Raw genomic sequence first — 20,688 nt, 5'->3', positions numbered from 1 at the left:
CTGCTTATTAAACACTGTATTCTTAAGTTATTCTCCAACCATTATATATTTCATAATTAACTTCACTATAATTAATTTTAGTTCATACTTCTTAAATATTTTAAAACATTTTTTCATATGTTAATTTTAGCTCATATTAAAAGTTCAAATTTCTAACAATTTATAAAATACTCAATTCTAAAGTTAGAATCATGAAACCCTTACAATTAGATTAAGAAAATTATTTTAATTACCATAACTAACGTCCTTAAAATTAATTTAAATTCATACTTTATAAACTCTATAAAACATGCTTTCATAAGTTAATTTTAGCTCAAATTAAAAGTTCCAATTTCTAACATTTTATAAAACACTCAATTCTTTAGTTAGTGTCATGATTACCTGAACAATAGATTAGATAAATAAATCTCATTTAAGAAAATTAATTTTCATATAATTCATTTAAGTTTATACTTCATAAACTCTAATAAACATGAATTCCTATTTTAATTTTAACTAATATTAAAAATTCATATATTTTACTGCTTATAAAACACTGTATTCTTAAGTTATTCTCCAACCATTATATTTTTCATAGTTAACTTCCATCATTAATTTAAGCTCATACTTTATAAACAATATAAAACATGCTCTCATATTTAAATTTTAACTCAAATTTTAAGTTCAAATTTCTAACCGCTTATAAAACCCTGTTTCTTTATGTTATTCTCCAACTATTATACATATTTAACCGACTACATTTTTTTAGATTCAGTAGAGCAGTTCATTCAAGGAATGCTGAGACATGAATTCACTTTTCTACCACATGTGAAAGTTTAACTGCCTATGGTTATAATGGATGCGAATATAACGATAATATTCATGGTTTTATGCAATGTACATAGAATAGTTATTGAATATAATTAATAGTGAATTAATAGTAGAGTAACAAAAAGTTAGTGTCATGAAACCCTTACAATTAGATTAAGAAAATTATTTTAATTACCATAACTAACGTCCTTAAAATTAATTTAAATTCATACTTCATAAACAATATAAAACATGCTTTCATATGTTAATTTTAGCTCAAATTAAAAAATCCAATTTCTAACATTTTATAAAACACTCAATTCTTAAGTTAGTGTCATGAAACCCAGAACAATAAAATAAATAAATATATCTTATTTACCAAAATTAACTGCCATAAAATTCATTTAAGCTCAAACTTCATAAACACTATATTACATGCTTTCATATGTTTATATTGATGAATATTAAAAAATTCATACTTTTAACCGCTTATAAAACACTGTATTCATCAATTACTCTACAGCCATTATATATCTCATAATTAACTTCCATATAATTCATTTTAGCTCATACTTCTTAAATATTTTAAAAAACCTACTTTCATATGTTAATTTTAGGTCATATTAAAAGTTCAAATTTTTTACTGCTTATTAAACACTGTATTCTTAAGTTATTCTCCAACCATTATATATTTCATAATTAACTTCACTATAATTAATTTTAGTTCATACTTCTTAAATATTTTAAAACATTTTTTCATATGTTAATTTTAGCTCATATTAAAAGTTCAAATTTCTAACAATTTATAAAATACTCAATTCTAAAGTTAGAATCATGAAACCCTTACAATTAGATTAAGAAAATTATTTTAATTACCATAACTAACGTCCTTAAAATTAATTTAAATTCATACTTTATAAACTCTATAAAACATGCTTTCATAAGTTAATTTTAGCTCAAATTAAAAGTTCCAATTTCTAACATTTTATAAAACACTCAATTCTTTAGTTAGTGTCATGATTACCTGAACAATAGATTAAATAAATAGATCTCATTTAAGAAAATTAATTTTCATATAATTCATTTAAGTTTATACTTCATAAACTCTAAAAAACATGAATTCCTATTTTAATTTTAACTAATATTAAAAATTCATATATTTTACTGCTTATAAAACACTGTATTCTTAAGTTATTCTCCAACCATTATATTTTTCATAGTTAACTTCCATCATTAATTTAAGCTCATACTTTATAAACAATATAAAACATGCTCTCATATTTAAATTTTAACTCAAATTTTAAGTTCAAATTTCTAACCGCTTATAAAACCCTGTTTCTTTATGTTATTCTCCAACTATTATACATATTTAACCGACTACATTTTTTTAGATTCAGTAGAGCAGTTCATTCAAGGAATGCTGAGACATGAATTCACTTTTCTACCACATGTGAAAGTTTAACTGCCTATGGTTATAATGGATGCGAATATAACGATAATATTCATGGTTTTATGCAATGTACATAGAATAGTTATTGAATATAATTAATAGTGAATTAATAGTAGAGTAACAAAAAGTTAGTGTCATGAAACCCTTACAATTAGATTAAGAAAATTATTTTAATTACCATAACTAACGTCCTTAAAATTAATTTAAATTCATACTTCATAAACAATATAAAACATGCTTTCATATGTTAATTTTAGCTCAAATTAAAAAATCCAATTTCTAACATTTTATAAAACACTCAATTCTTAAGTTAGTGTCATGAAACCCAGAACAATAAAATAAATAAATATATCTTATTTACCAAAATTAACTGCCATAAAATTCATTTAAGCTCAAACTTCATAAACACTATATTACATGCTTTCATATGTTTATATTGATGAATATTAAAAAATTCATACTTTTAACCGCTTATAAAACACTGTATTCATCAATTACTCTACAGCCATTATATATCTCATAATTAACTTCCATATAATTCATTTTAGCTCATACTTCTTAAATATTTTAAAAAACCTACTTTCATATGTTAATTTTAGGTCATATTAAAAGTTCAAATTTTTTACTGCTTATTAAACACTGTATTCTTAAGTTATTCTCCAACCATTATATATTTCATAATTAACTTCACTATAATTAATTTAAGTTCATACTTCTTAAATATTTTAAAACATTTTTTCATATGTTAATTTTAGCTCATATTAAAAGTTCAAATTTCTAACAATTTATAAAATACTCAATTCTAAAGTTAGAATCATGAAACCCTTACAATTAGATTAAGAAAATTATTTTAATTACCATAACTAACGTCCTTAAAATTAATTAAAATTCATACTTTATAAACTCTATAAAACATGCTTTCATATGTTAATTTTAGCTCAAATTAAAAGTTCCAATTTCTAACATTTTATAAAACACTCAATTCTTTAGTTAGTGTCATGATTACCTGAACAATAGATTAAATAAATAGATCTTATTTAAGAAAATTAATTTTCATATAATTCATTTAAGTTTATACTTCATAAACTCTAAAAAACATGAATTCCTATTTTAATTTTAACTAATATTAAAAATTCATATATTTTACTGCTTATAAAACACTGTATTCTTAAGTTATTCTCCAACCATTATATTTTTCATAGTTAACTTCCATCATTAATTTAAGCTCATACTTTATAAACAATATAAAACATGCTCTCATATTTAAATTTTAACTCAAATTTTAAGTTCAAATTTCTAACCGCTTATAAAACCCTGTTTCTTTATGTTATTCTCCAACTATTATACATATTTAACCGACTACATTTTTTTAGATTCAGTAGAGCAGTTCATTCAAGGAATGCTGAGACATGAATTCACTTTTCTACCACATGTGAAAGTTTAACTGCCTATGGTTATAATGGATGCGAATATAACGATAATATTCATGGTTTTATGCAATGTACATAGAATAGTTATTGAATATAATTAATAGTGAATTAATAGTAGAGTAACAAAAAGTTAGTGTCATGAAACCCTTACAATTAGATTAAGAAAATTATTTTAATTACCATAACTAACGTCCTTAAAATTAATTTAAATTCATACTTCATAAACAATATAAAACATGCTTTCATATGTTAATTTTAGCTCAAATTAAAAAATCCAATTTCTAACATTTTATAAAACACTCAATTCTTAAGTTAGTGTCATGAAACCCAGAACAATAAAATAAATAAATATATCTTATTTACCAAAATTAACTGCCATAAAATTCATTTAAGCTCAAACTTCATAAACACTATATTACATGCTTTCATATGTTTATATTGATGAATATTAAAAAATTCATACTTTTAACCGCTTATAAAACACTGTATTCATCAATTACTCTACAGCCATTATATATCTCATAATTAACTTCCATATAATTCATTTTAGCTCATACTTCTTAAATATTTTAAAAAACCTACTTTCATATGTTAATTTTAGGTCATATTAAAAGTTCAAATTTTTTACTGCTTATTAAACACTGTATTCTTAAGTTATTCTCCAACCATTATATATTTCATAATTAACTTCACTATAATTAATTTAAGTTCATACTTCTTAAATATTTTAAAACATTTTTTCATATGTTAATTTTAGCTCATATTAAAAGTTCAAATTTCTAACAATTTATAAAATACTCAATTCTAAAGTTAGAATCATGAAACCCTTACAATTAGATTAAGAAAATTATTTTAATTACCATAACTAACGTCCTTAAAATTAATTAAAATTCATACTTTATAAACTCTATAAAACATGCTTTCATATGTTAATTTTAGCTCAAATTAAAAGTTCCAATTTCTAACATTTTATAAAACACTCAATTCTTTAGTTAGTGTCATGATTACCTGAACAATAGATTAAATAAATAGATCTTATTTAAGAAAATTAATTTTCATATAATTCATTTAAGTTTATACTTCATAAACTCTAAAAAACATGAATTCCTATTTTAATTTTAACTAATATTAAAAATTCATATATTTTACTGCTTATAAAACACTGTATTCTTAAGTTATTCTCCAACCATTATATTTTTCATAGTTAACTTCCATCATTAATTTAAGCTCATACTTTATAAACAATATAAAACATGCTCTCATATTTAAATTTTAACTCAAATTTTAAGTTCAAATTTCTAACCGCTTATAAAACCCTGTTTCTTTATGTTATTCTCCAACTATTATACATATTTAACCGACTACATTTTTTTAGATTCAGTAGAGCAGTTCATTCAAGGAATGCTGAGACATGAATTCACTTTTCTACCACATGTGAAAGTTTAACTGCCTATGGTTATAATGGATGCGAATATAACGATAATATTCATGGTTTTATGCAATGTACATAGAATAGTTATTGAATATAATTAATAGTGAATTAATAGTAGAGTAACAAAAAGTTAGTGTCATGAAACCCTTACAATTAGATTAAGAAAATTATTTTAATTACCATAACTAACGTCCTTAAAATTAATTTAAATTCATACTTCATAAACAATATAAAACATGCTTTCATATGTTAATTTTAGCTCAAATTAAAAAATCCAATTTCTAACATTTTATAAAACACTCAATTCTTAAGTTAGTGTCATGAAACCCAGAACAATAAAATAAATAAATATATCTTATTTACCAAAATTAACTGCCATAAAATTCATTTAAGCTCAAACTTCATAAACACTATATTACATGCTTTCATATGTTTATATTGATGAATATTAAAAAATTCATACTTTTAACCGCTTATAAAACACTGTATTCATCAATTACTCTACAGCCATTATATATCTCATAATTAACTTCCATATAATTCATTTTAGCTCATACTTCTTAAATATTTTAAAAAACCTACTTTCATATGTTAATTTTAGGTCATATTAAAAGTTCAAATTTTTTACTGCTTATTAAACACTGTATTCTTAAGTTATTCTCCAACCATTATATATTTCATAATTAACTTCACTATAATTAATTTAAGTTCATACTTCTTAAATATTTTAAAATATTTTTTCATATGTTAATTTTAGCTCATATTAAAAGTTCAAATTTCTAACAATTTATAAAATACTCAATTCTAAAGTTAGAATCATGAAACCCAGAACAATAGATTAATGAAATAGATTTTATTTACCACAATTAACTGCCATATAATTCATTTAAGCTCAAACTTCATAAACACTTTAATACATGCTTTCATATGTTAATATTGACGAATATTAAAAAATTCATACTTTTAACCGCTTATAAAACACTGTATTCATAAGATATTCTCCAGCTATTAAAAAATTTCATAATTAGCTTCCTTATAATTCATTTAAGCTCACACTTCATAAACTCTATTGAACATGCTTTCATATGTTAATTTTAACTATTATTAAAAATTGATATTTTTAACGACTTATAAAACACTCAATTTTTAAGTAAGTGTCATGAAACCCTTACAATTAGATTAAGTTACTGATTTTTAATTACCATAACTAACGTCCATAAAATTTATTTAAGCTCATCCTTCATAAACACAATAAAACATACATTCATAAGTTAATTTTAACTCATATTTAAAATTTATTTTTTTAATTACGTATAAAACTCTCAATTTTCAAGTTCGTTTCATGAATCCCGCATCCACCCCAGATACAGTCTATTAGTATAAGGTCTATGGTGCATGTCTGCACTGCTTGTGTCTTGTGCTGCACATGACAATATTTTATGTCAAAATACATAGGCATGTCAGCAACTCATGATACGCAGGTCTGTGACGTTAGCACCTCTCCGACTAGATTAGCGGCGGTGTGGTGGTGGATTCATTGTTGGTGCGGCGGTGGCGGGGGCGGTGGACCAATGAGAAACGGAGAAATGCCACGTCACAGTACGTAGATGGGCGGAGGGTGGATGCGCGATTCGCTTCAAAAACCGGAATATTGCTGACATGCCTATGTTAGGTTAGCCCAAAATGTACGGTGCGTTTTTACGTTTCCGACTCGCGTATACGGTGATGCTCTAAATAGTAAATAGTAAATAATATTTCTCTATTCACTGGTCTGCAGTTCTTACTCGTTTATCGTCAACGGCGCTGACGTTTTTGGTTTTTTTTATTTTTTATACTGTGGTTTTTATTTTCGTTCGTTTCCCACTGTATTTTCTTCAACGGTTAGTCGCCGCAGGTAGTAACACCGTCGATACCAGTTCTCCGTTGGTGGTTGTTAACGAAGAAAACGTCGCCGTTATCTCAACACAATTTTGTCGGCCCGCGCTTTTTTGAGAGGCCTAGCTAGTCGTACGACACAAGCACACATACCGATTACTCTAAGAAGTACCAGTCAGACTTAGGACGCCGCAATGTCTATCACATCATTCAAGAAACGCGTCTGTTACTATTACGACGGTGTGTATCGTTTTTATAGATGTTAAATGTGTTGTGTGTGTGCTCTGATTGTCATTGTTCAATGCTTTCGACATTTCAGCTGTGGGTATGGCAACTCTTGTTTTGATGAAAGGTCAGCTATAGTTAAATATAATCTATGTTTGTCTATTATCCCTCACAAATGGTATATAACGAAAAAAAAACTTAGATATGCCTGCAGTCTGTTTGGGTTTTTATTTTTTTCTATTCGCCCTTGTACTGTCTGTACTTCTAGATAGTTTAGACAAAATTAAATTCAATAATAATATTATTAATTACATAAAGTATATTCTTAGAAATTTGGTGGTTTCATATTATGTCAGACATATAGTTATTGATATCAGTTGTCACTAAACAAATTTTAATTATCTCCTGTTTTTGATGTGTTAACCTTGATCATTACATCTGTGAATTCCAATAATTACATATTTATCCAAGAGGTTGAGACATTTATTGAACACAGACTAAATTCTAGAAAAGTTAATTTATACTACTGAATCATATAAAGTGTTTTAATACAATTAAAAAATGGTGTCAATATTTTGTATAGGTAATTTTGATAGAAGTACAATAAGTGATTACAAACAATACAATATTGTCAACAGTTTTGATTCATAATATGCAGAATTAAAATATAACGATCATTGTAGTATTATAAATTAGGTACATAATTGTGTAATTTATTTCTCATATAACTTTATTAACTTGATGCTTAAATATAATACACAATACACCTCTATGAGGTACCATGTTCGATAAAAGATATAATTTTTTTTTATAAATGTACCTATATTTTCAATTTAAAAAAAATATGTGAATTTTTACTATGAGTTGTTAAAGTTAATTTTTGGTTTCATAAATCTTTTTTAATATTATGGACAATTTTTTTGGCCACAATATTTGTGTTACTAAATTATTATTCCTTAATATTTTATAGATGTTATAACAACGTTAAATTTATGTTTTACAACAACTAATTAATGTTCCCATAACGTTAAATTAAAATTATATTAATGATATTAAAACATCATTATCAAGTTATTGTATTATTATAATAGGTACCTATAAACATTCATACATTATTATTGTATTTTGTATAAATGTTTATAATTTATAATTATAATAATATTATTTAATTATAATTTATAACGAATTACAAATTACAGTAAATATTTAAAAAAGAAAAAAAAGTTATTTTCTATGAATATAACAAATCACCTGTATTGTTATGAATACAAATATTTAAGCAAATTATAAAATTAGGTCAATTATAATCAAGGACAATAAAAAAAATACACTTTTTAATATGATATTATTTTGTATAAATTTGAATTTAATTACTATACTTTTTTACATTAAAATAAAACAAAATAGTTAAAACAAGAAAAATAAAATAATTATTTTATAACAAAATCAATTTTATTGTATTATAGTATACTATATAATACCTAATAATAATATAATAATATGAATAAGAATAGTTATTTAAATAATATTAAAAAAAAAATGTAAAATTATCAATTATTCAAGAGCTGCATCTTCAAGTGATACTTTTTTTGATTTTTTGAGCAGTCTGAATTTGGCATGTGATAACCAAGTAGCGATGCATTTGTCTACTTCTTTTTCAGGTGTTTGTTTGAACTTAGCATTGCTTCTTATAATATCTGAAATGTTAAACAATATTTTCCATAATCATTCATTGTAAATGTTTAATTGATATTTTAGTATATATTATATAATTAATTATTACCAAATATCAAACGATAGCAATTTAGTTCTGAAAAAGATTCTTTTTTTTTAAATCCCTGTAAAGAATATGTTTGTAATAAATCATCTTTAAACATTCTTCTAAAATTTGTCTTATGCTGTTTCGTAGTGATCCACTTATCGACAAAGACAATTTAGATACCTGAAATTATTTTGTAATATTTCATTTTGATCAGAATTAAATAGCAATTACAATTGAGAATCAAATCAAATCATTATATGTAAATATCTGGGATTTAGGAGTGATATATAGTAGATAATTTTTACTGAAAATTGTAATTTTACTTTACTTTATTGCACTATGTATAAAACACAGAATAACAATTATTATGATTTACAAACTTAAAACTAGAGTTCTTTCTAGCGACACTTTTTTATCTGACTTACATTAGTTATCTATACCCAAGCACACATAAGTCACACACCACACATATACATCTAGCGTCTCGTCTAGCGTTTTATAGGCCAAATTCCCACACCTTTACATATAATAAGATGATGAACTTAGATAATTTAAAAAAAATATTAGAAATATAAGTTGGCACAACAAATGTATTGTGTTCCATTCAGCATTTTTTATTGATGTCTGTACTATTGTCTGTATTATTATTTCATTTAAGAGAAAACTCAGACAGATAGGCTTTTGCACACGGATAAGGCTTTAAAACACTGTAGCAGATGATTGACTTGGTATTACCAGACTAACACCTAACAAAAATTAGTTGCCGCCTGAGATTGCCCTTAAATGGGATATACTCATATGCTATATTTTCTAATATTGTAGTGAGATTTAAAAATTGAATATACAATATATTACACATAATTACCAAAACACGACGAATATCTAAATTAGAAATAATTGTTTCAAAGTTTCTTAGCTCTTCGTAATATTTAATAGGAAAATAAGAATCAATATCTATTAGTGACATATTATCTTCATAAGATACAGTTGAGCAATGTTCAGGTACAGACATATAATTATCAATAATCTTCTCGACATTTAAATGAATTGTTTGGGTTAATGTTTCCAAACCATCGATTCTATACTTCAAACTTGTTAATGTTTTAACTACATAACTTTTTAGTTCTACAAAAATAAAAATAGTGGACATTGATTTTTAATTAGAGAGATTTAATTATTTGAAATAATATATTATATTAAGTATTAGACACTCAATAAAATAAAATTTAAATTAAAAAGTATACAAACAAATTGAACTTGCATTAAAATTAATTTTGTTATAATTCATTGAAATAAATAAAAATACTAAATGGTCCATGTTTTAAAATAATAGATTTAAACCTTTAAAACTTCCAAAAAAGTATTTATGAACTATTTCAAATGGAAGAATATAATATTAGTTCCAAAATAATATTATGTACATTGTACATAAACATAAGAATAAAGAATAAGAATTTGATTATTATTAAAATTAAAATATATAGGATAAATATGTTGTATATACTTAATAAATACCTTGTATATTTTTTTAAATTAAAGTTTCATTGTCTTCGGTATTTTTATCATTAAAATCCAATGTTTTTATGTGTGATTGTGATAGATCCTCGTTGCATTTATCATTGTGTACTGCACTAGATATTATAGGTAAAACATCATTTTGTTTTTCTACAGACCATTTACTACCAGAAAAGTTAATTTCTTTTTCAAATACCATATTATTTTCTTCGAATGACCAATTAAAATTTGGGCTCATAATAATAACATCATTCAATGGTTTTTCTTCATTTTAGATGACTATAAAACAAATTATTATTATGTTATTATATTATAATATGTGGGTAATCCAATTGTTACTTAAGCTATAAATAATAATTTATTTTATTACTTTTTTTCTGGTTTGAGCAATCTTCAATGATCCATACAGCATCATTTTCAGAATCACCAGAGTCTGAGTTAAATTTTGAAAATGTTATATTATTTTTTTCATATATATTAATGAATTGTGCTGATTTAATTTATGATTTCTTAAAAAAAAAAAATTATCGCAAACAACACCAATTATTTAAGAATTATATATAAAGTTGGCAGAATATAACTGCATTTATAAAGTAAATGATTCTGAAAAAATTTTATTGGTAGCTTAATATTAATAGATTAATTCAAATTACTATTTAGTCAGCAAATAAAACAGCATTAATTTCAAATTCTCCACCAAATTCAAAACATATTTTATAAGCAACTGTAAACCTTTATACAAGTCCTCTCTTCTAATAGGTTTTTTTTAAGTCCTATACTCTGTTCTATATAAGTATATAAATTTAACATTTTTCATTATAAAATTAAGCCATAAACTTTTATTTTCACTTGCACATATGACTAAAATATACTAACAACAATAAACCCTAAAATAAACCTATTTATACAATTTATTTTAAATTTTTTTTCCAATTTTCTAAATATTAATTATGTAGGTACATTTTAGTAACCATTAGTACTCATTTTAAATTACATTGTTAATTGTAATAATTAATAATATTATTGATCTTATATATAGTGAAAAGCTAAGTATCTAATATAAATAAATCAATACTAATAGTAGTCATATTACCTTTAGTCAATGTACTATTAAAACGTAGAGGAAAATCACTAGTGATTAATGAACTGTTTTTTGAACAGCCTGCAACTGGTAGTGTGTGGTATTCATTTTTTGTTTTTTCTTAGGACTTTTTACTCTAAATTGAAACATTATAAATTTATCAAATTTAAATATTCTTCTAAGATAAACATAAAAAATTATTTTAAATTATTATAATACTTTAAAGAAATTAAAATTAAAATATTATAAATTAAAATTAAATGAAATAAGATAATAATATGGTTAGACTAATGTTATTTAAAATTAAAACCTAAATATGATAATAACATTTTAATTTAGTTAGAACTTAAATATTATAAAACTAATACAATTTTATCATTAATAAAATATTTTGATTGTAATATTAAATTTTTAAACTTCGTAAAATGTTTAATTAACATTATAAGTATAATATTAAAAATGCAATTCACTTTAAAAGTTATAATAATATTGATGTTATAATATTATTGCTGTCTGGGATGAATGTGTATCTCCCCTAAATATCACATTTTTAATTACTTACTGTTTAAAGGTAGTTGAGTAATTAAATTATTATAGAAGTTTATGTGTTGTCTTTTAATAGATAGAAAACTTTTTCTATAATTTCAAACAGCTATTTAATGTAATTAATTTACCATTGTATATTTTTTACAGGTAACATAGGAAACTATTATTATGGACAAGGTCATCCTATGAAACCACATAGGATTTCAATGACTCATAATTTGCTTTTAAATTATGGTTTATACCAAAAAATGGATATAGCTGTAAGTCAAAATAATATTTAGTCTTGATGATATTTTTCAATTACTTATAAAATCAATGTTTATAATGATTTAGAGACCTTATGAAGTTACTGCAAAAGACATGACCAAATTTCATAGTGATGAGTACATACAGTTTTTAAAAAGTATTTGTCCTGATAATATGAACAATTATAAAATACAAATGCAAAGATGTAAGTATATTGTCACTTTTACTAAAATCAAATGTAATTGTTAAAATGGTTATTATTATTATTTTTTCACAGTCAATGTTGGTAAAGCTTCTCCAGTTTTTGATGGTTTATACAAATTTTGTCAGCTATCTGTGGGCGGATCAGTAGGAGCAGCTGTAAAATTAAATAAACAATCTGCAGATATTTGTATCAATTGGGGAGGTGGTTTACATCACGCAAAAAAATCTAAAGCCAGTGGCTTTTGTTATGTTAATGATATCGTACTTGGTATATTAGAATTGCTTAAATACCATCAACGAGTGTTGTACATTGATATTGATGTCCATCACGGTGATGGTGTTGAAGAAGCATTTTATACAACTGATAGAGTTATGACTGTTTCATTCCACAAATATGGTGGCAAATATTTTCCTGGTTCTGGAGATCTCAAAGTAAGTCAATGAATAGTGAAATTTAATTTTTAATATCTTAATTTGTTTAATCTGTTAATGGTTGCAATATTAGCATTCAAATAAATTTGTTTTTATAAGGTCCCATAAATACTTTTCTAATGGTAATTATCATAGTTTTATAAATTTATGCATATAGTTTTATAATTTTATAGATCATGTATCAAACTAATATATTGATTAATTTTTTTTTCTATCATGCATTTTAAAATGTTAAGTTTATTTTTCTTTTAAAGTCTCTTAACAGTTATCACTTATTACATTACAGAGTATAATATACTTGATTTTAAATTTTCTTATATTGTCTGCTAAATAAATTGTTTAATAACAATATTAAAATGTATTATTATTTTAGAGTATTGGTAATGGAGAAGGAAAGCACTATGCAGTTAACATTCCCTTAAGAGATGGAATGGATGATGATAGTTATGAATCAATATTCGTACCAATAATTACTAAAGTAATGGAGATGTTCCAACCTAGTGCAGTTGTATTACAATGTGGAGCGGATTCACTTACAGGAGACAAGCTTGGATGCTTTAATCTAACTATTAAAGGTATGACAATTTTGTACATTATTAATTTATAAACTTCAAACTTAAAAACTGTAAACGAACATTTTTAGGTCATGGCAAATGTGTTGAATTTGTAAAACGTTATGGCTTACCCCTTCTTATGGTTGGCGGAGGTGGTTATACTATTCGAAATGTATCTCGATGTTGGACATTTGAAACAGCTGTGGCCTTAGGAGCTGAAATTGCTAATGAATTGCCAAATAATGACTATTACAAATATTTTGGCCCCGATTTTAAACTTCATATCAGCCCTTCGAAAATGAAAAATAGAAATACTACAAAGTCTTTAGAAAAGATTAAAAACCATCTCTTTGAAAACTTAAGAATGCTACCTCACGCCCCAGGAGTTCAAGTCCAAGGTAAATTTTATTATACTTATAATTGTAATTATATTGTTAATTTTTTGATATAAACTTTTAAATGAACTACTTACTATTTTATATTTATTTTTGTTATTAGCTATACCAGAAGACGGAGTACGCAACGAGTCAGAAGATGAAGATAATGTTAACCCAGATGAAAGGAATCCTCAATCTATTACAGATAAAAAAATTTCACCTGATAATGAATTTAGTGATAGTGAAGATGAAGGAATGGCTCCTGGTGTAGGGGGTGGTGGCCGAAAAGATAATAGGTATTGCAACTGGTTTATATAATATATAATATAAATAATATAATATTTAATATATATATAATATTATTACTTTTGTTTTAGATCTTATAAAAATGTCAAATATGCTAGAAAACGATCATGTTTGGACTCAAATAGGATGGAAGTCAATGTACCAGAATTTAATATTCTAAAAGGTAATTATTTTTAATATGAATCTCTCTACATAAACATAAATGTGCTATCATACTGCAGTGGCTAATTGCCAATTTTTAAATTCTCATTGTATACATCAGTTTTTGTCAACTAAAAAAATTCATACTCTAGTTTTTAGCCAAAAATACATTTTCAAAAGTGTTATTTACTATCTGGCGTTTCAATTCAAAATCTTGTTTGGAGGTTGAAAGTGTAGGCACTTCATAAGCGATTGCTACATTTTTTCCTTTAAATAATGATTTTATATAATATGTAAATTAATTATTTACAGTTCAGTATAATATACATGATGTATTGAATTTACAAAATGTTTTTTATATTACCAATGTATTGACATCTTATTTTATTATTCATGCAGATAATGATTAATTAATAGTATAATGTCACTTACAGCGGTATGACAAATTATATTTTTCTAATTCTTTTTTTTTTTATATATATCTTAAGTAGATTCTGTGAGTTTCTAATAAAGTTATGTTCTCTTAAAGTCTCTTAAAGATATAACATGATGTATAGACAGTGTTGTATTCATATTTAAGACAAATTTTCCAAAGATCATATATTTTATTCATAAAATTAACGATACAATTGTATTTTAAGTTTTTAATATCACTTAATGCTTAAATATTGTCTTAATAAATGTTTTAATTTTTTTTTTTAGATGATAAAGAAGATAAATCTGTTAGTTCTGATGATTCTAATAAAAAGAATGCTGTCAAGTCTTGAATTTATGACTAAAATATATAATACAATTGTAAATAATTAAAAGAAAAAAGTAAAACAATGATTTACTGTCATTCATTTGTGTACACAAACTCCTTTATTTATTAGGGCGGTATAATTTAATTTAGTAAATTATCTTATTTATAGTTACTAATTTATGGTTTATGATTGTTAACTCTAATAATAACGCCCTTAGTAAGTTTTAAAAAAATGAAGTAAGCTGAGTATACATTAAAAGATATTTTTTCACAATAATTGTTTCTACTTTTTTATATTTGGGTATATCGATTTGTTTTAATTTTTGTAATTATATTAGTTTATTCAGCAGCTGAAACATTTTTTTGATTTGTGGTTATTAAAGTTAACAATTATTATTTTTTTTTTCATTTTCAAACTATTTTCATGATTACAATATTTAGTAACTTCCGATAAGTATAAAATGTCTATAGTACAGACAAACATATCTTAATTTTCAATCAAACAAATTTTACATGTTTTCAATTATGAAAACTTTTTTTATATGAGGTCATCAACAAATTTACCAAGTCAGCTATTTATAATATAGTTTTAATCCATTTTTTTTTTTTATATTATCAAATTTATAATAGGCCTACATCTTATTGGTTTTATTAATTAGTAAGATCTAATATAAGATAATAATTTTCAATCCTAATTATGTATTTTATTTTGTTCAATTAAATAACTATACATTTATATTTTTTTTTTTGTATAAAACAAAATAAATAATATTTATTACTTAATTTTATAACTATTCTGTGTTATTTAATGGATTTCAATTTATAAGTTGGTATTATTTTTATAATCTAATGCATTAAATTTAAATGTATTGGATATGTAATAACAAAAGTTAATCAGATATCAGTTATGTTATTTTTCTATTTGTCCAGTAGCTTAGGTTTCTATAGAGAAAATGAGTTAAGACAAATTTGAGTAGCGTTTCTTCTCTTAGATATATAAAAAGAAAATTAAAGACCTCGCAGATAGACTTAAAAGAAAGCCAGAATGCTTGTCGTCAATTGCAAAATGTTTATAAAAAATACTTAAGAGAATTTAGACAGTTTTATTAGCAATGAAATAAACACACCTAAAATAGTGATTCTGCTAGTGCTTAAAATAATGCATTTATTAAACTTTCATACTTATCATTATGTAATTTTAATTGTTTTTTTATTATACATAATAGTACAATTGATGACAAATATAATAAAGAAAAATGCAAAAATGAATTATTAAAAAAAGAACTGTATGAATCACAATTGATAAATTCAGCAGAACTCAAGTATGTAAATGTGCATTTGTTTAATTTAAGTCTGTAAGGTTCGATTATAATTGAACATTGCACGGGGTGTCGTGTTCAACTTTTCTCAAAAAAAACATGATATCGTTTAGACAATTGATTTCATACGAGCTAACAGTGAAAAGGTCAGTGGATGTTTACATGTTGATGGAATGGATATAAATTCATTCATCATGAGTGTTAAAATCTTTTTTTTTAAATACAATTTTTATGATCATCTAATTATTAAAAAAATATTAACTATTAAACTTGAACAACAAAATATATAAATTAAACCAAAACCTATAATATAATCTATACAAATATAAGGGTAAAAAAAAAAAAAAATTGAAATTAATAAACATAATAAAGGAGAAATTATAAATATAAAAACATTTATATTACTTGGATAATTATCTTCTTTTATCAGTTATGTTATTCTTCTATTTGTCCAGTTCAATCTTTTCCTAACACTTTTATACTTCTAAAATATTTTTCACTTGCTCTTCATACAATTAAGAGAGGAATGTCTGTTTCTATGTACAGTGTAGAATAACAAATTTGTTATTTTAATTAGTGAACTTCTAATAACTTTTGAAAAATTTTTCACATAAGTTATCAAGTGTTTTATTACAGCAATCTTAAATGCGAAAAATAATATATACCTAGCTAAGGTTTGTAAAGTTTAGATGGGAACATTTAAACCATAAACAATTCTAAAACTGTATCAAAACTAGGTGAAAACTAGTGCCAACATTATTTTGGAGAGCTAGTTTTCTAATCATGTCAAATAAGGTTTACATAAGACTTATGAGTTCTGAAAATTGTTTATACATAATTAGTAGCTGTAGTAATACTGGACAATTTTAAAACATACATCAGTGATCTAACATTTACTTACGTAACAGTTAACACATAAGTATCTATTTAAATACTAATTAGGAATAAACTGTCTTTATTATACACTATGATAGTGTAGAATTAAACATCATAGAAATAATGTTATTTAAATCATGCTAAAAAATTATAGACTACAAACATGACATTTCAAATTAATACTATTTATTAAAACCCTACACTGTATGACTTTTTTTTCTAAAAATATATTTATAAACTTGGTACAGTTTTAGACTATGGGAATGAGGATTATGGGATAAAAATGGATGGGGTTAATACGGCTTATTTTTATTTTGGAATGTGAAAAACATAATTTTCTTAGCATTCACGAAGGTAGCCGAAAGTCATGGTAACTTCTATATACTTCATCCCATGTGATTTTATTTTTTAAGGTGTGCAAAACCACCGGAATATGGACGGCGCTTTAAAGGAGTAGTTAATGGTCTTTTTCCTTAAGATTTTTCAGTATATCCGCATATCTTATACATAAATTAATGTCTATTAAATATCCACAAATGTTGCCTACTCATTATGTTCCATTTGACAAGGTAGAAGATTTTGAATACAAAATGTTGTTAATATATTGTTTCTATATAATTGTTTTAGATAACACAAGCGAAAATAGAAGTTGTAATAACTTTTCCGTATGGATACCATGCTGGTTTTAACCATGGTTTCAATATGGCAGGATCAACAAACTTTGCATCGTCCCGTTGGGTAGAATACGGAAAAAGGGCGACACTAGGTAGTTCCTGCAAGGACTATGTAAAAATTGACATGGAAACATTTGTGAGACGTTTACAACCTGAAAACAATGAAGACCGGCTTTATGGAATAGGTATTGGTTGCCATCAAGAAGACGACACTTCTCGAAGGTTTGTCACCCGTGTGTATAATTTGTCGTATGTATAAAATTCATATTTTTAAATGATTGTAAAATAATCAATGCTTAAATTGTGTAACCTTGACTCTTATTTATAACTAATAAACTATTATTTATACAATTGAACCTGATATCTATATAACTCTTTAAAACATGTTTTCATATTAAAATTTGTCGTATGTATTGAATTCATATTTTTAAATGATTGTAAAAAAATCATATCTTAAGTTAGTGTATTGAAGCCTTGACCATTAGATATGGAAAATGATTTTAAATTACCATTATAAACTATTATTTATACATTTTTACCTGATTCTTCAAAAACACTATATAACATACAATTAAATTACTATTTTGGTAAATGTATAAAATTCAGATTTAAATGATTGTAAAATACTCAATTCTTAAGTAAAGAACTTAAAACCTTGACCATTAGATAGAGATAATTCTGCTAAATTACCATTATACGCTATAATTTATACAATTTTACTTGATATCTATAAAACTCTTTAAAACATGTTTTCATGTTACAATTTGTCGTATGTATTGAATTCATATTTTTAAATGCTTATAAAATACTCAACTCTTATGTAAATATATTGAAACCTTGACCATTAGATAGAGAAGATCATTCTTATTTACCATGATTAACTATTATTTATACAATTTAACCTGATATTCAATAAACTCTTAAAAACGTGTTTTTATATTATAATTTGTATAAGGTATAAAATTCATAATTTTAAATGATTGTAAAATAATCGATTCTTAAGTAAAGAACTTAAAACCTTGACCATTAGATAGAGAAAATCTTCCTAAATTACCATTATAGGCAATAATTTATACAATTTTACCTGATATCTATATAACTCTTTAAAACATGTTTTTATATTACAATTTGTCGTATGTATAGAATTCATATTTTTAAATGATGGTAAAAAAATCATAACAAGTAACTGATTTTTAATTACCATAACTAACGTCCGTAAAATTAATTTAAGCTCATACATCAAAAACTGTATAAAACATGCTTTCCTATGTTAATTTTAACACATATTTAAAATTTTTATTATTAATTACTTATAAAACACTCATTTATCAGGTTAGTTTCATGAAACCCTTACGATTAGATTAAGTAACTGATTTTCAATTGCCATAACTAACGTCCGAAAAATTCATTTAAGCTCATACTTCATAAACTGTTTAAAACATGCTTTCCTATGTTAATTTTAACACATATTTAAAATTTTTATTATTAATTACTTATAAAACACCGTTTTCATAAGTAAGTATCCTACCATTTTATATTTCATAATAAACTTCCATGATTCATTTAAGCTCATACTTCAAAAACTCTATAAAACATGCTTTCCTATTTTAATTTTAACACATATTTAAAATTTTTATTATTATTAACTTATAAAACACTCATTTCTTAGGTTAGTTTCATGAAACCTTTACGATTAGATAAAGTTACTGATTTTCAATTACCATAACTAACGTGTGTAAAATTCATTTAAGCTCATACTTCATAAACTCTATAAAACATGCTTTCCTATGTTAATTTTAACACATATCTAAAAATTTTTATTATTAATTACTTATAAAACACCGTATTCATAAGTAAGTATCCTACCATTTTATATTTCATAATGAACTTCCATAATTCATTTAAGCTCATAGTTCATAAACAATATAAAACATGCTTTAAAATGTTAATTTTAGCTCATATTTAAAATATATATTATAAATTAATTTTAAAACAATCATTTCTTAGGTTAGTTTCCTGAAACCTTTACGATTAGATTAGGTTTCTGATTTTCAATTACCTTAACTAACGTCCGTAAAATTCATTTAAGCTCATACTTCATTAACTCTATAAAACATGCTTTCCTATGTTAATTTTAACTAATTTTAAAAATTCATATTTCTAACTAACCATAAATCAGTCATTTGTCAGGTTAGTTTCATGAAACCCTCACGATTAGATTAAGTTTCTGATTTTCAATTACCTTAACTAACGTCCGTAAAATTCATTTAAGCTCATACTTGATAAACTCTATAAAACATGCTTTCCTATGTAAATTTTAACACATATTTAAAATTTTTATTATTAATTACTTATAAAACACCGTATTCATAAGTAAGTATCCTACCATTTTATATTTCATAATGAACTTCCATAATTCATTTAAGCTCATAGTTCATAAACAATATAAAACATGCTTTAAAATGTTAATTTTAGCTCATATTTAAAATATATATTATAAATTAATTTTAAAACAATCATTTCTTAGGTTAGTTTCCTGAAACCTTTACGATTAGATTAAGTAACTGATTTTTAACTACCATAACTAACGTCCATAAAATTAATTAAAGCTCATACTTCATTAACTCTATAAAACATGCTTTCCTATGTTAATTTAAAAAAATATTTAAAACTTTTATTATTAATTACTTATAAAACACTTATTTCTTAGGT

At 24.0% G+C, this 20,688-nt stretch overlaps 1 protein-coding gene and 2 pseudogenes across 1 annotated transcript; 2 read left to right on the top strand and 1 right to left on the bottom strand.

Annotated features, from left to right (window-relative positions):
- Window positions 1-6,294: 6,294 nt before the first annotated feature.
- Window positions 6,295-15,207, top strand: LOC132927641 (histone deacetylase HDAC1-like). Its single transcript, XM_060992221.1, has 9 exons — window positions 6,295-7,216; window positions 12,253-12,365; window positions 12,439-12,556; window positions 12,629-12,987; window positions 13,361-13,562; window positions 13,631-13,939; window positions 14,040-14,214; window positions 14,296-14,387; window positions 15,068-15,207. Exons 1-9 carry the CDS (start codon window positions 7,171-7,173, stop codon window positions 15,130-15,132), a joined length of 1,479 nt encoding a protein of 492 aa, XP_060848204.1. The 5' UTR covers window positions 6,295-7,170; the 3' UTR covers window positions 15,133-15,207.
- Window positions 9,893-11,709, bottom strand: LOC132923793 (uncharacterized; annotated as a pseudogene).
- Window positions 15,208-17,537: 2,330 nt separating the features above from the next.
- On the top strand, window positions 17,538-18,286 carry LOC132923950 (probable lysine-specific demethylase 4A; annotated as a pseudogene).
- The last annotated feature ends 2,402 nt before the right edge of the window (window positions 18,287-20,688 follow it).

This window comes from Rhopalosiphum padi, chromosome 3, assembly GCF_020882245.1.
Source record: "Rhopalosiphum padi isolate XX-2018 chromosome 3, ASM2088224v1, whole genome shotgun sequence".
Lineage (NCBI taxonomy): Eukaryota > Metazoa > Arthropoda > Insecta > Hemiptera > Aphididae > Rhopalosiphum > Rhopalosiphum padi.
The sequence above is the reverse complement of the archived record's forward strand: the minus strand, read 5'-3'. Positions and strand labels throughout refer to the sequence as shown.